Source organism: Megalops cyprinoides, chromosome 12 (assembly GCF_013368585.1).
Source record: "Megalops cyprinoides isolate fMegCyp1 chromosome 12, fMegCyp1.pri, whole genome shotgun sequence".
NCBI classification, from domain to species: Eukaryota; Metazoa; Chordata; class Actinopteri; order Elopiformes; family Megalopidae; genus Megalops; species Megalops cyprinoides.
In genome coordinates, this window is record NC_050594.1 from 8585324 (window position 1) to 8600755 (window position 15432).

Consider the following 15432-nt stretch of genomic DNA (forward strand, 5'->3'; position numbering starts at 1 on the left):
TAAAGCGAATGTAGCCTCATATCTGTAAGGTAAGATAGACGAGAGAGCTTTATTTGTCATTGTTCAGGACAACGAAATTACAGTCTATTGCTAACATTACACAGCCAGTTAGCTAAGCTATGCTGGCTAGCCATATTAATTAGTGTTTTGCCAGTTCGTTCCACTTGTGAATAACATAGCAATCAGAACTTTGCTTGCTAACAATGACCGAGATGGTAAGCAGGCGTTAGCGTCCAAGGTAAGGATTGCCAGTTATTGATTTCTTAGTTGTAAATTTCTCTTAAAGAGGCTTTCAAGGGCTGATTACAAAACGCAAACATGTCACTTACTCACCTGAGCAGCGCCTTTCTTCTCGAACAATTCCGTCATAGGATTCCACTGGCGGTCGATAGCGAGTATGGCGAGGGAGTCTCAAAGTTTTAAACCTCCCGCCTCCCCCTTCCCCTGACTGCTCGCCGAATCACCAGCGCTCTCGGTGATGTCAGAAAATATTCTCGATGAATATTTGATGAATAATTCATAAACCTGCCTTGGCCATCCTACGAAAAAAATCTGCCCTTAATATATGCTGTTAGAAAAAAAATGGGCATGCGCAGACAGAGCAGCACCAGCAGTCACTTGTCTCAGCAAACAATTCTGTAAGATTTTGCTGCAGGATAATATTATGTTATATTCAGTATTGGCTTAAATGTACGCTGCATCCGATTGGTATTAGTTATACCATATTTGTTATGTAGGAAAATTGTGTGAGGCAGCAGAAAGCCGGTACACCTGGTGTTACACAGGTCTGGAGAATCCACCACCGCAATACAGTAATATGTTGCTTTTTCAGCAACACTCATAGTAATAGCCTAATGCTGACATTAACAAAATAGCAGAGTTATTCATGATGTTTATATTTAATCGAATGGCTTTGTCCATTACAGTGACTTAGGCTACTGTAATCTACACTAGGGACAACAAAGATACTGTGTACCCTATGTATAAGGAATCGCATGCCATTTGCTCGCTTAGGCATCTGCTGAGTCGGGTAGACTATGCTTCACAGACGTGGATCCCTTCCTCGTGCTTTTTAAGAAAAAAAAAAAAAACATTTATCAAATTCACTCCGAAATAATATCTGCTCAGGTTTAGATTCCTGCGTCTTGATAGTCTACACCTTCCTCTGGAACAGCTGCCCGCTTTGTCATGACAGTGGAGACAGCGCTGTGGGGCGAGGGAGGGAATTATTCCACATCGCGGAGCACCCTGCACGCGGAGCAGTGATGCCTTGGTTCACATCACTTCGTTACAATTAGTCACCATCTGCCCGCGTTTGTGAATTCAGTTTAATGCATTTCTGTGCTGTCTGGCTGAAATCATTACGACTGCATTTCTTCCTCGACGGCCACTGCAGAGGGGACTAGCTATGGGTTCGGGATCCACCGAATCCCGGCCAGATGCTTGCGAGAATAGCCACCACAGAAAGCATTTTCTCACAGCCAAGATTTGTGTGGTATTCGGACTAGGATGGCTGTATAAATCACGGGGAAACGACTAAAGCCAACATTATGGCAATAAGTGGATCTATTTTAGCGAATGGCATTCCGTCCTGAGAACGGTGAGTAACCAGATGCAATGTTATGGTAGTAGCCTACACAGAGGCAGTGCTCGTAATGTTCTACCTGCATTCGGTCAAATCTTTAAAAACGTGGTTTATCGTCGGCAAATCAGTGTGAATTTTAGTAATCACTTCTACAGCGAGTGTGCTTCGCTGATCGTTATTTATTGGTATTACAGACTCTCAACATATCTATATGTATATCGACTCATTTATGTGTGACTAGATATTTTTAACCTATCACATTCTTTTCGGTTTAGGTTTGTTCTCTGTAGACTATTGAACAGAAGCCAAATATTATGTGATTATTTACGGTGTCATCAAAAATGACACAACCCAAAATGAAATAATCTTGCATCACTATCAATATCATCACATTCGATGACGCTAGTTTCGCTGTTACCACAGTACAAAAATGACCTTCATTGTTACCGCTGGGAATTATGATACATTTGCTGATGCCCTCCTACTGCCAGCCACCTCGACCTCCGGCACAGGTATCATAAGTCAACATTTTAGCAATATGAACGACAAAGAGGAAATCGTACATTTAATTACATTTTAATTAAAATTCTGCTCGTTATGCGTGGGTTGTGCATGTAATATAGAACCGCAATTAACATTAAATGAAGCCATCTGGAATTGCGTCAAGGCTGTTTTTATACAGACGCACGCGCGCGTGTGTGCATGCAGCCTACCGAAATTAATCTGATGCTAAACGATTGTGAAGGACGGTCGGCAAATCAAAAGGCAGTGTCCTGCAAAATGCAGCAGCATTTTAACTGGTTAGATTGTGGTAAACAACACGTGGACTGTGGAAGCGAGTTGGCTACGTTCGAGCGGTAGCCTGCCGATCTGCTGTTTTCCCCCGTTGTCCTGTTCTCAGACAGTAACATTCTAGCTTCTTCTCAGCGCTAGCCCCTGCGCTGTGCATCACAAATCAGTCTGACGAAAATGAACAACCGTGATGTTGAGTATTTGTGTGCTGCTGATGTGCATTTTATTTCCAGTCTGCATTCTCACTGCTGAATGACAGTCTTCAGTTGTCCTCCCGACACAAGTACTCCTGCAGGATCGATATTATTATTTGTCCGCAAGCGCAACCTCGCCGGATCTTAAATCAGTATGTGCAACCATGCACGTCCTAATTAAGCGGTCATACCGGCTCATTACTCCACATTATAATTCATTTTGTACTGGACAAATCATTTGAGCCTTTTGAACTTTTGAACAAAATGTGTTAATTTCGACGGGTTTTCACTTCACACGCACAAAAAGGTATACAACTTTAAAGTAACTTTGTAATAGGGTATTTTTCCAATTTGATTCACATATGGTCAAGGGCCACAAAATTTTAAGGGTCATGCTTGTGGAATAGAGATTTTCAAGAGTCCACCCGAGACCTGAGAAGTGATACGAGTCAGAACCTGTCATCTCACCAAGAACTGTGACCCATTGCATATGCTGGACCGGTTCAGGTATCCACAACATTAGTATAGATGTGATGCCCTGGTTGACAGGGGTCGCATTACAAATATGATTTCAAACCTAACATGTTACAACATTAAATATTACTTTTGGTCAAAACTACATTCCACTACTGATTGTGCATGTGTGGACCCAAATAGCTGCAATTGTTATTTTATATTTTCTCTGAAAGACAACGATATGAAAACAACTGGACACATGAGTTTGTGTGAAAATGATAGTAACATTGTTAGAATGTTGACTAAAGGTGACAGGATTCAATGGATGGATTGAGCATCGCTGAAAACAAACTAAATTATTCTCAGATTGGTTTTGTTGGTCCCTTTAGAATTGCTTATGTTGAATTTTCTGTGCATTCCAGAATGTCAAAAATGTCAGTAACACAACTATTGACATTTTTTAAATCTCAATAAATATCAAATTTGTTGGTTGAGGATTATATTTTTTGTTCTAGCAGGTTGTCACACACGCCATTGTCATACTCTGTCTTAATAAACCTACTGGAAGACGTATGGATGAATTTGATTAGCAACTCATTGCGTAAAGAGGACATATTCACAAGGATGTGGATGACTTTTCCTGTGTTAACTTACAAGATTAACCTATTTGGATCAGATAAACTGAGGGTTTAGCGAGCAACCTGAGCATAACTCTAACATGCCATGGCATTGCATACTGTGTGTTTAGATATTAGGATTCATTTCATTCACACAATCAGGATTAGGGAGGTGTTTTAGGACCCAATTCAGTCTCACCACAGTGTACTTTGACCTTAATTCTGGTGCTTTTGAAAGTGGATCACTGTGAGCATTTTTTTTTTTTGTTTAGATTCAGTAGTCCCTAGTGTTATGCTGTTCATTCAATAATCTTATGAAACGTGATATGAATTGGATTAATCTTAATGGATTTGCCATTGATTGAATGAATTTCACTAAACTCATGAAACCAGAAGTAGTGCATTAGTGTTGTGAGCCACTGTGTCCATTTTAAATGTTTTCTCAGCACCGTCCCACTTTTTCTGCCCCTTTATGAATTCCACAGAGTCACAGCAGCCGTGTGTAATTCCTGCATCAGACGTACCTTTATATCTCTTCAGACACAAATGCACGTCCAAATCTCTATTCAGGTATTGGATCACTAAAGGAGTTATATATGTATATGCTATCATGCCGCAGTTGATTTAGAGAAAAATGAAAAATGCAAGTAAGCGGAAACGCTGTAGAGAGCATTTAATCAAATGGAACCTGACATGAACAACTGACAGGCATAGCGATTATTAAACCGGTGCATCTTTATCCACAGTATACGGGAGGGAACTAGCGCAGTTACTTAGCGCTAAATGAATTCATTCGAAAATAAGAAAAAATGGAGCCGGGAAACGGGAGAATGGAGAGAGGGGGAGATACTGCATGTCTGGAAACAAGAACTCGTATAGCGAAGAAGCGGAGTGAAAATAAGAGCGAGAAAACCGGATCTCAAACAGCGCAGGAGAATAAGAGCTTTGAAACCAAAACACGCACAGCGACGTGGAGTTAATGGAGCGAGCTGCGCGATGAAGTAATAGCAGAGAGACGGCGAGGCCGAGCTGAGCATTTGAATCCTTTATTAGGTGAAGAGGAGACATGGGATTGGAAGGCAGGCTGAGAGAGGAGATTAATTACAGTGCTCATGTTTAAAAAATGACATGAGACTTTTTCGTAGAATGCGTTGTTTGGCAAGGCCAGACTTCTCCGATATTAGGCCTGGGCTACTGGGAAAGAAGTATCAAGAGAAACAAATCGTTCGTTTTCATGAATCTTCCTCAGTTAAAAATGCTGTTTTTTCTGATAGTCAAGACATAAATTCTTGCATAATACATAATTATAATTATAAACCTATAATTTTATTTCTTAAAAATCCAGATTAATGAGATGTACTGTTTTTCACTCATCTAATTTGCTTGGTTGCTCTGTGAGGAAAATAAAATCCAGGTCAAGTGTTTTGTTGGACATACCTGGCACTGATGCATTAGTCATGGTCATCGGTAGGGCGAACTGAGTATCTTTCCTGAGGTTCATTTTCAAACATTAAATATTAAGTCCCGATTCCACGAACACGTCAAAGGATAATTGTAAGGTAAACCGTTGATAATTTATTGTAGATCAGTCTTGTGTGGCATTTAAATCAATGAATTAATTTTATGTATTATTATTATTATTAGTAATAATTTCTAAAATAATTTTAGGCTTAAGGACACACGGAGAGGTCACTCACTCAGTGGTTTACAAAAAATTAACAAAACAAAAAGTAGTGACTCTAACGATGTCTTTTGAATATAGCCACAGAAAGTTATGTCACTACGTGACAATTTCATTGTTACACTTAGAAACAGAAGGCCATGAAATGTATAATTAGTAATGTAGAGGGTGTTTCAAATTATGGTTCTTGAGTATACTGGTTTATGTTTCCAATAACTCTAAACGTCTAATAAGACGTAAATAATTTTGAAAAACGATGATGATTTTCACAGTGCTCTGCTCAGTAATACTGTTATTGCCTATCATGTGAGACTGAGGCACAGCTCAGGGACTATTAAAAATTACACTTTGTGAAAATTTATATGCAGCTAGGCTATACTTGAATTCTATAGGCTATAGGTATTGACATACTGGATTTGTCAGTATCAAATGATACCACTGTTACATCAAAATGGATATGCTAACTTACACCTAGGCACTGTGTTAGGGTTTTTGTGTGGACAGAGCGATCACATCTGGATATGTCCATTAGGTCTGGACTGGTCAATTTCCTTCACATGTCCACAGCAGTCTTTCTAGAATTTTGGCCCAAATGGCTTTCTGTAGTAATACAGATTAAAAAAAGATACACCTTTAAAAAAGCATTTCCACAGGAATAGATTAGACTTGGAGGAAAGGGATGCTGTGGAAAAGTAAAGTGCATGTGTAGCACAGTTTAGGCTGCAAATACCCTCCACAGAAAGTGGCATCGCCCTAGAGCCAGGTGAAGAGTATGAGTGTTGCTTCTCCCTGGGGGACCTTGGTCTTAAACTCAGCACATTCATTGAGTTGTCTGTGCTGTGGATGGCAAGGGTTGTGATTCAAAACCCTTACGAATGTAACTGATGAATAAACTTAGAAAGGACATCAGGCATTCAGTCTATGGGCCTTTGAGCTTTGAGTGGAAAAAGAAAGTATTATTTTTTCCAGTTTTCCAAATCACATCATTTAGAGTGGTCTATGAAGTCAAGAGCTTGTTATGTAAGAATTGAAAAAAAAAAATGTAATTCTCGCTTAAATTTGTCATTCAGGATAAATTACCACAGTGTTTAGACTCAAGGCTCCCCTGTTTTCTTTAAATCCTGGCATCCTTGCTGTAGATAAGAGCTGGCACACATTGTCTCTGTCAGCATCTTGTAGGTTTTGGCGGTTGGGGGGGGGGGGTGCTTTGGTTCATGAACGTCAGTGCTGTGTTCAGGGGGAAGGTGTCAGCAGATGGCTCAGTGAAGCCCGGCATATGTGTTTGCATTGCCTGTTTGTTTGCAACAGGAGCGGACCCTCGAAATAGCACTTGGGAGTGAGCGAAATTTAATTAAATTAAGTAACAACTGGCAACTGTCAACCAATTAAAATATAAACACAGGTAAATTCTCCTCAGCTAATCATCTAAAATCGAAAGGAGATTAGCTGTTAGCTCAATGGACCGGTGAGCTCAATTTTAACAACAGAAGTATAACAGCTTGCGAGCAAGGAGGCCAAATTTACAGATTTGCAGGTTTGCTGAGATGTGTTTCTGTCGAGAGGCAATTATTTCCATTCCACAGTGAAATGATTAAAATAGGCAGACATTAGACTCTATAATTTAAGTACAGTCAACTCCCTATAATTGCATATTATGTAATTTCATATACAGGTTATTTACTTATTATGCAGCCAATCCTATTTTTATCACACTCACAAATCTGAGTACCAAAAAAGTTGCATCATATTTGTAGTATTTTTGCTTAGATAAACACAATGATAAAATTTAAAGCCTGTACAGCCAATGACTTCACATTTCTAAACATATTTAGATCTTTTAAATTTGCTTATAAACATCCAAACCAAAGAGCATCTATTGTCAAATTACTTTTACTGATTACCTTCACCTTTATATAAAGAACATGCCAGTGAAGTCATTATCCAAATATTCATTTGTGTATATATCCAGAAACACCTTATTAACATCTTACTACAAATTATGAGTCACTATTTAATGTCACTGCATTTGAAAGTCATGCTGTTGTTATAGTCATTTGAAAATCAATGAAATCAATAGTGTTCTATGCAAAGCATGCAGAAAATATGTAGGCACTGTATATTGAGCTGACATTTAAGGTAAGAAAATGATTTGACAAGAGTAAATCTTTCCCCAGCCCCCGATGAGAGGGATAACACCTGCTCTCCAGGCAGTAAAAGGGATTATTGAGTTGTAGTGATCCATAACCTGGAGGGCAATGACCAGTCCAAGTTCAGTTGAACATGCGTCCAGCACAGTATTATAGGTTGAATTTAAAAGGCCGGTAGGATAGAGCAAACAGGGCTACTCTTTACTGCTGCATTGACATTCACTCTCCACCATGTACAAATTTAGCATCAGTCGTTGCCCTAGAGATTACTGAGTGTCACTGCTGCTGAGCTTGCAGGTCTTAATCCAGTCAGAGGAGTTGGGAGTGGGGGTGGGGGGTGGGGGGTGGGGGGGACGTATCTCTGCCAGCCACTTTTCCCATCAAGTGAATTTGATTTATTGCTCTTATCAAATAAACCTGCTGCATCCCCTGGGTGCTCCCAATTGGCTCAGTTGGCAAGGTGCTTGTGCATGCCTAGCCATACAGATCTTGTTCGAACCCATGTCATTCACTGCCTTTGACCAGGGACCCAAACTGACTTAGCTCTTCTGGGGTAGGGATGGGTAGTTCACCTAGGGCCTCCTTAGTTCATTGCCATCAGGTGCTCTGTGAATTGTCAGGTGTCTGCAAGTTACTTAGATACATTACATTACTGGAGTAGCACCTATCCTCCAGTTTGTACCCACGTCACTGCGGTCCACTGTTTTCAGGAGAAAAATGTCAAACAGGATTTGAAAGAGAACCCCCGGGAAAGTTTTTAGTCAGACTTACCCTTGTATACACCATCAGTTGCCCTGATGAGGCTGGTTTTTTAAATGCTCGGTATGTGCGAACCGAACGCTTTCTCTGGGTTTGATTCTCTAAAAGAGCAGTGCTGGGAGTCAGAGTGCATTTGCTGGATTTGGATTAGCACATCAGATTGCAAGAAACTTCCCTGCCAGTATTCTGCGGTTTGGTACTGCGTGCTTCTTCTTGATTCTAGAACTATCTGTGACACACACATGTCAGTGTGGTAAGTTTGGTGAAGTACAGTAAAACCGATTCTTCTCTCACTTTAAGAGAAGGGAATACATCACGATTTGCAGTGGGACCCCTTGAGAAGACTGGTGAATCCAAAATCAATTCATTCTTATCAAATGCGCTGGGAAATGGTGGCTCATGCTTCAGCGAACCTCATTTATTTTTTATAAATCTAACAGCCTTTCTTTGGGTTTCACCTCAGGTAAATCGTTGGAGGAGAGGGATGGCCTTATCCTTGCATAAGCAACGTGAGCTTGGCGGTTTTTTCTACTTCTAAATTCTAATACTGCCTAGATCTCGTCGCCAATTGCCATTTTCACGTAAGTATCAAAGAACAGGCAGGTGGTCCCACACCTATTTGTGCCAATTTGTTTTCAAATTGTTTGTCTTGATTTAACATGATTTGCATCACAATGCATCTGTCCTCAATGAAATGACATAAATATTAAAACTCACTGAAAATTCAGAAGTATGAACAGGACAGAAACACAGAACAGAAATACAGGCTTTGGTTTGTGTCAAAATACATTTTTCAGAAACTGTTGCTCATTTTGGAGATTTGATTCAAAGCAGGCAAAATAATACGCGCCTTGTGCATTCCTCATGAGTATTTACCTTGACTTTTGGATAAACAAAATATTAAAATGCATATACAATTACCTATATGTGGTTATTACTGCTGAACATTCACAGAGTTTGATGATGTATGTTTGGGTCAGCTATTTGTTGGTGTCATTTCAAATGGATCTCAATGTTCATTGTAGATAACTGCTGCAGTGTTCAGCAATGTCAAACTCAAAAGTCAATTCATTGTAATTTCATTCCTTTTTTATTAAATATATATATTGTACCGTGCCTCTATTAGCAGAATTTTTATGAAATGTTTCTATTTTCAGCTAATGCTTCTAAATTATGAAATGCCCCACCTCTTCTGTGCACCCACCCTAACCTCATCTGACCAAATTCACTAGGACATATTGTTTTTTGTTTTTTGCACAACATTTCATGTTGTTTTGTTAAATGTGCTTTGCATATGCACATAGGAAGTTGCTCTGGATAAGAGCGTCTGCCAAATTTGCCAAAATGCAAATGTAAATGTAATGAGATAAAAGATCCTTGAACAAAGGAACTTACAGGAACTAAAATGTGCCTACATGACACTAAATGATCTGCAGATCATGCACTTACCACTTACCACTCACAACTGACATAGTATTTCATTATTTACTATGTGCATAAAATTTGTGAGTGTGGACAGGTTGATTTATTGGATTTTTCTGTTGTTCTGTTTCACTTTAAAGGAAAAAGCATGTCATCTGCGTCTTTCCACGGAATCCTAAGACCTCTTTTGATTGCCACCTTCCTGCTGGGCTGCTGTGTGACTCTTTTTCTGATGTACTTCAAACCGTCCAGCAGCTGGCTGTCGGGTCCGGTGGAGTCGGCCACGTCAGCACTGAAGGTGAAAAACCTCTTCGCCAAAAATGAGCAAAACCTGACCATCGTGCTGGTCTGGCTCTGGCCCTTCGGCCAAACCTACGACCTGAGTGTCTGCAGCTCCCTGTTCAACATCGAGGGCTGTCATGTGACGGCCGACAGGAGCCTGTACAACCGGTCGGACGGCGTCATCATCCACCACCGCGACATCAGCAGCAACCTGTCCAACCTGCCGCCCCCGCAACGGCCATCCTTCCAGAAGTGGGTCTGGATGAACCTGGAGTCGCCTTCTCACTCTGCGCAGCTGCCCGGCCTGGAGAACCTGTTCAACTTGACGCTGAATTACAGGCAGGACGCGGACATCATAGTGCCTTACGGGTCCATCGTTGCCACCCAGGAGGAGGAGGACTTTGTGGTGCCGAGCAAGAGCAAGCTGATCTGCTGGATCGTCAGCAACTGGAACCCTGAACACATCAGAGTCAAGTACTACAACGAGCTCTACAAGCACGTCGAGATCCACGCCTACGGCCAGGCCTTCGGTGAGTACGTCAATGACCAGAACTTCTTCCCCATCATAGCCAGCTGCAAGTTCTACCTGTCCTTCGAGAACTCCATCCACAAGGACTACATCACAGAGAAGCTGTACAATCCGCTGGCCGTGGGCTCGGTACCCATCGTCCTCGGGCCCTCGAGGCAGAACTACGAGAACTTTGTTCCTGGTGACGCCTTTATTCACGTGGACGATTTCCTCTCCCCAAAAGAGCTGGCCGACTACATCCTGTTCCTGGACAAGAATGAGGAGATGTACCTACGGTACTTTCACTGGCGTAAGCACTTTACCGTGAAGAAATCATACTTCTGGGCAGAGCACACTTGCCTCGCATGTGACTACATCCGAAGGCACAAGGAGTACAAAGTCTTTAATAACCTTGACAAATGGTTCTGGGGTTAAAAGAAAAGAACATTTATTTTTGAAATGCTGGTTTGCTATTTGCGGTGAGGGACAGGATCTACTTTGAAAGGAGAGTCCACTGGTTAATCATGTAACTCTTGCACCTGTCGAAACTATGACACTGACTCTTACTGTTAAGTTTTATTTTGGCAAATGGCTTCCTCAGCACTAGTTTTTCCAAGTTGAAAGGTGTCCTCTGATTGGAACTTGCCATGCAAAGCACTTGACATCACCTGCAATACTTCTGATTTAATGTGTACAGTTACAAAACTGTGGACGATCTCCACGATGTTGGTTTGATGTATCTGCTGACACTAATCACTGGTGGTGTTGGAGGTCCTCTGTTAAATCTAACCGCAGTGTGCTTTGTCCTTCAATTTTAGTCTTGGATTTAAGCAAAGGTTACATTTTTCTTTTCCTTGCACATTTTATAATTACAACAGCCATAAGAGCCAAACATACATAGTGGTGTATGAAAAAGAAAAAAGTGACGTTTGCCTACATGTCCTGCTCAAGGTTTAAGACAAAGTGCATGGTAGGTGCAATAGAGGTCAAATATTCTCTTTAATTTCATAGGTAATGTGCAATGCGTACAACAGTAAATTCACAGAGGAGCCCGGCACGTCAATCACCTGTCATTGACACCTGTACACTGATTTGTGGTTAATATTAATGTGAGCACAGACAAACAACATTTCAACCAAACTGGTGGCACTGAAACCTTCAGGACCCATATACTGTATATAAGGACATGTTAATTTTTTAATCATTACTTTTATATCATTAATTGATATTTACCAGTCCTAATAAATGTGGAATTAGCTGGACTGTACGTTTTAAGCGACCAGGACAATGTTGTCTTTGATTACATGAAATCTTAACGATAGTAGGCAGCACTTGGCTTTCTTGAAAAACTTTAATCTTGAAAACTCAACATTCCTCAGTGTCTGTGTTGTATTGTGTCATGTATAACTGTGTAAGAATAGGTCTGTGTAACAAACATCGTGTGGTACTAAATCTGGCATCTCAAATGATATTGTTTAATCTTATTTTCTGACAACAGCTAATGCCATTTATTGGACACAATGTTATATTTTGAATAACAAAAGGAGTCAAAAAGGAATTGTTATATATATATTTCAAAAGAAGAATCGATAAAAATCAAACAGATATGTCTATGCAGTCTTTGTGAAGGACTTTGAAAAAGTGGTTAACTGCTACATTTACTGTGAACATATGTGTGTGTTTAATGGAGAAAAAAATATCTGGATAAATGTTGTAGGGGTGAGCTGAATGTGAGCCAAATTTCATCCAGTCAACAAGGTGAAAGGTGAAATCTTGCAGTCTTAAATAATCAATCCATGGAATTATTGTGCCCCTCCCTCATGCTGCTGTATTTCATGCAGTTCTATTGTAGAGCATTTCGCTTATTGTACAGCTGGCTTTCAGAGTTTCACACATTTGGTCTGTGGTCTTGGGGTGGGGGGCTATTTTATCAAAACTGTTTACCTTGCATTTTGAGCTGATGTTGTGGAGCAGGGAAACTTGGCCCTGGTCCTGGAGGTCCTCATGGCTCGTCTCCACTGGCTAATGAACCACTCGACTCATTGAATCAGGATTTCGAAAGACCCAATTTACATTACATTAACTGAGCACATGCTCATGCTCTTATCCAGAGCATCTTCCAGCAGAGGAGAACATAAGTGTATCCATTCAAGTTACATGAGCAACCGCGTCAGGCCAAGCTAACAGCACTCCCAGACCAGTGAGTGTGAGCACAACATCATTCAAGCACAACCACGAGATAAGTTGTGCTAACCTGAAACTAGAAAACTAGGAAAGTCAAGTACATATGCTAGCTTATATCACACAGTCGTTAGATCACAGCATCCATAACACATCATGATACTACAACTAAAATACCTGTAAGTAGCAGCTAAGCAGCAATTAAGCATCCTTCTGCAGCCCCGAGAGCTTGTAGTTTAAAAAGTGCCAGAAAATGCTCTCTGCAGTTTCTGTGATGCAGATACTCTCTGTAATGTAGTCCTTTCTCATGGTAGGGTGAGAAATGGGGGTAACAAACGTAGGAGCCAGGCCATTAAGGACTGAATCCTGAATGGTCATTCAGTGATCCCTGCAATCTTATTACTGTATAGCAGGAACCCCCGTGAAATACAAACAGAAATATCAGAAGGGTTTTTGTTTCAATAACCTGCAATGCTGCTGAGACATATGAGGGACAGATACTAGTTTCATGTTTGCGTATGGGAGACCAGTGAAAAACTCGCTGATGTTGAGGTGAACGGTCGCAGAGCCGAAAAAGCTTAACAAAGTATTCTGTGCGCAGCATTTGTGTTGTTACTTTGGGGAGTGCCCGGTTGTTTCCGAGCCACTCCTGCAGCCGAAGTGTCTGTTTGGGTTGAGCGAAAGGACTACGTCAGTCCCTGGAGTTGTGTTGTCGCCCATTTTGAAAAGCTTTCACTGACAGCAGCAGTGTGGCGACGCTCTAAAACTCTGTCCAACCTATGCAATCAGATCATCAAAGGTGTTGAGGCCCTCGAAAGACTTACACAATGGTGCAGGCCTTTAGACTTCAGACAAGTATGACACATAACATGTGCACATAACATGTGTATGCCCTGCTCATTTTTCCTCTCCCATTGACTGTAAAATATACCATGTGCATAGGCTTTTAAACCTTTAACAAGTAATAATTACAGGATGAGGTGTAGTGGCATAGATGAATCCCGAGCTAATTTAAATCTTACTTGTGTTCTGTTTATCTGCCCACTGCCAGCTTTCCAGTCTTAATTTCCATTTATGACTCAATTTCAGCTTAATTTGGATATTCTAAATTGTATTTTGATAACAATATGAAGATAAAACTAGAGCAAATGAGAAACGTTTTTTTTTTTTTTTTCCAATTTGGCAGTAGTCTGTAGATTTCATTCTGCCTGCAGAAACCTCATCCTTTATAACCATTAGGAATCTTAACCAGAGATATATAGATATTTATTTATACAATGCTATGAATTTTTGAGAGAATATTTATTATTTGATATAAAAAGCTGTGAACAAGAGGCTGTGAAGCAGCTAGGATTTGCACCGTTAATTAGAGCTAACTGTGTAATTACAAGGTGGGAAAATTTCACTGGCAGTTAAAACTGACACAAGTGTTCTTCATGATGTGTGTAGTGCCAGATTCACAGATTGTTCAGTTGTGTTCTGTCAGCCCTTGAGAAAATATCATGTCAATGAGGTTACACATGTCTGACCTGCTGTTAATGCTAGTGTTCACACTGGTTCTGTTTTATTTTTTCATTATATTGGTTAAATATTGGCATTGAAGGGTTTTATTGGGAGCAATATTATTATTGGGAGTGCATCACATAATGTGTCCTTTATGCATAAGGATCACATGGAAAGTAATGCCCCACTTTTATTTCCTCAGCCATAATGTATTGCAGAAGAGTGCTGCGCTGGCCCAGATTCAGTCTGAACACTGTACTTTTTGTCCTTAGGTTAAAATGAGATAGTTGAGCGGGAATTCTCTCAATAAGGTCATAGGTTCAGCCATCAATGAAATTAAAGAAAATGGTAAGAGTTGAAAACAAATCCAGACTTGCTGAAACATCCCTTTGAAAGTCATGAAGAAGCACAGTGTGGTTAGATGGAATCAGGACTTTACCCATAGAATCAGCAGATAATAATAATAAAAAATAATTGTATTCCCTCTTTCACACAATGAAATTGCTGGCCAAAGTTCTAATTTCAATTTTTCACATGCACATTATATCAACTAAAGTTAAAATTTGCAACACTGATGGTTTCCGGGTAATATATAGACATTTATTTTATAATAATAAATAATCATTTTAACACCCAAAGAAATGACAAGTCCTAAACATTTGGGCCACTTTCACAATTATGCCTCACTGTGTAAGAATGTGGAATGCTCTTCAGATATGCCATGTATACTATAGTAGTACTTTCAGCTTATCATAGACTGTGAATTTCCCTGTTTCTGATCAAAACAATCTCAGCATACCACCCAAGTAATTAAAAAATGCAATCCAGAACACTCTGACAAAGCAGTTTATTTTTACTGTAATCTCTGTGAATAACTTGTTGTAAAAATATTAGTACATACCTGTATGCTGGTTTAATGAAGACCAAAGCAAAGATGGAATATTCTATTTTAGATGAGGTAAACAATGTAATTATTAACAAACTCATAGACTTAAACAGATAATAATAAAAAAGGTAAAATGTGAAATTTCCTATAAGGTTTCTCGCTAATTAGGTGAGCGTGACGTTCAGACGTTGCGCCGTGCTTACAGCGGCTGTCATGTTGTGGCACTGTGAGAACAAACTGAGCAGAAAGTCTAAAGGAAAAAAAAAACAAAAATGCCGTGTTTGGAGATAATGGAGGCGGCTCAAAGCTGCTCTTTTAGCGGGGACATGAAAGGGAGCTTCACAGCAATCATCCCAGTGAGGGACGAAGTAAGACAGCGTTGTAAGAAGGACACTTTCTTCAAGTGGAGCAACCTTTAT

The 15432-nt window shown here is 40.2% G+C and overlaps 1 protein-coding gene across 1 annotated transcript; it reads left to right on the top strand.

Annotated features, from left to right (window-relative positions):
* The first annotated feature begins 996 nt into the window (after positions 1-996).
* fut9a (fucosyltransferase 9a) lies at positions 997-13805 on the top strand. The gene is made up of 3 exons (XM_036542654.1): positions 997-1600; positions 8695-8812; positions 9794-13805. The coding sequence occupies exon 3, from the start codon at positions 9802-9804 to the stop codon at positions 10876-10878; it is 1077 nt and encodes a 358-aa protein (XP_036398547.1). The 5' UTR covers positions 997-1600; positions 8695-8812; positions 9794-9801; the 3' UTR covers positions 10879-13805.
* The last annotated feature ends 1627 nt before the right edge of the window (positions 13806-15432 follow it).

What these genes read in the sequence shown, in the direction of transcription:
- fut9a (XM_036542654.1), top strand. Translation starts at nt 9,802, where the DNA reads ATGTCATCTGCGTCTTTCCACGGAATCCTAAGACCTCTTTTGATTGCC.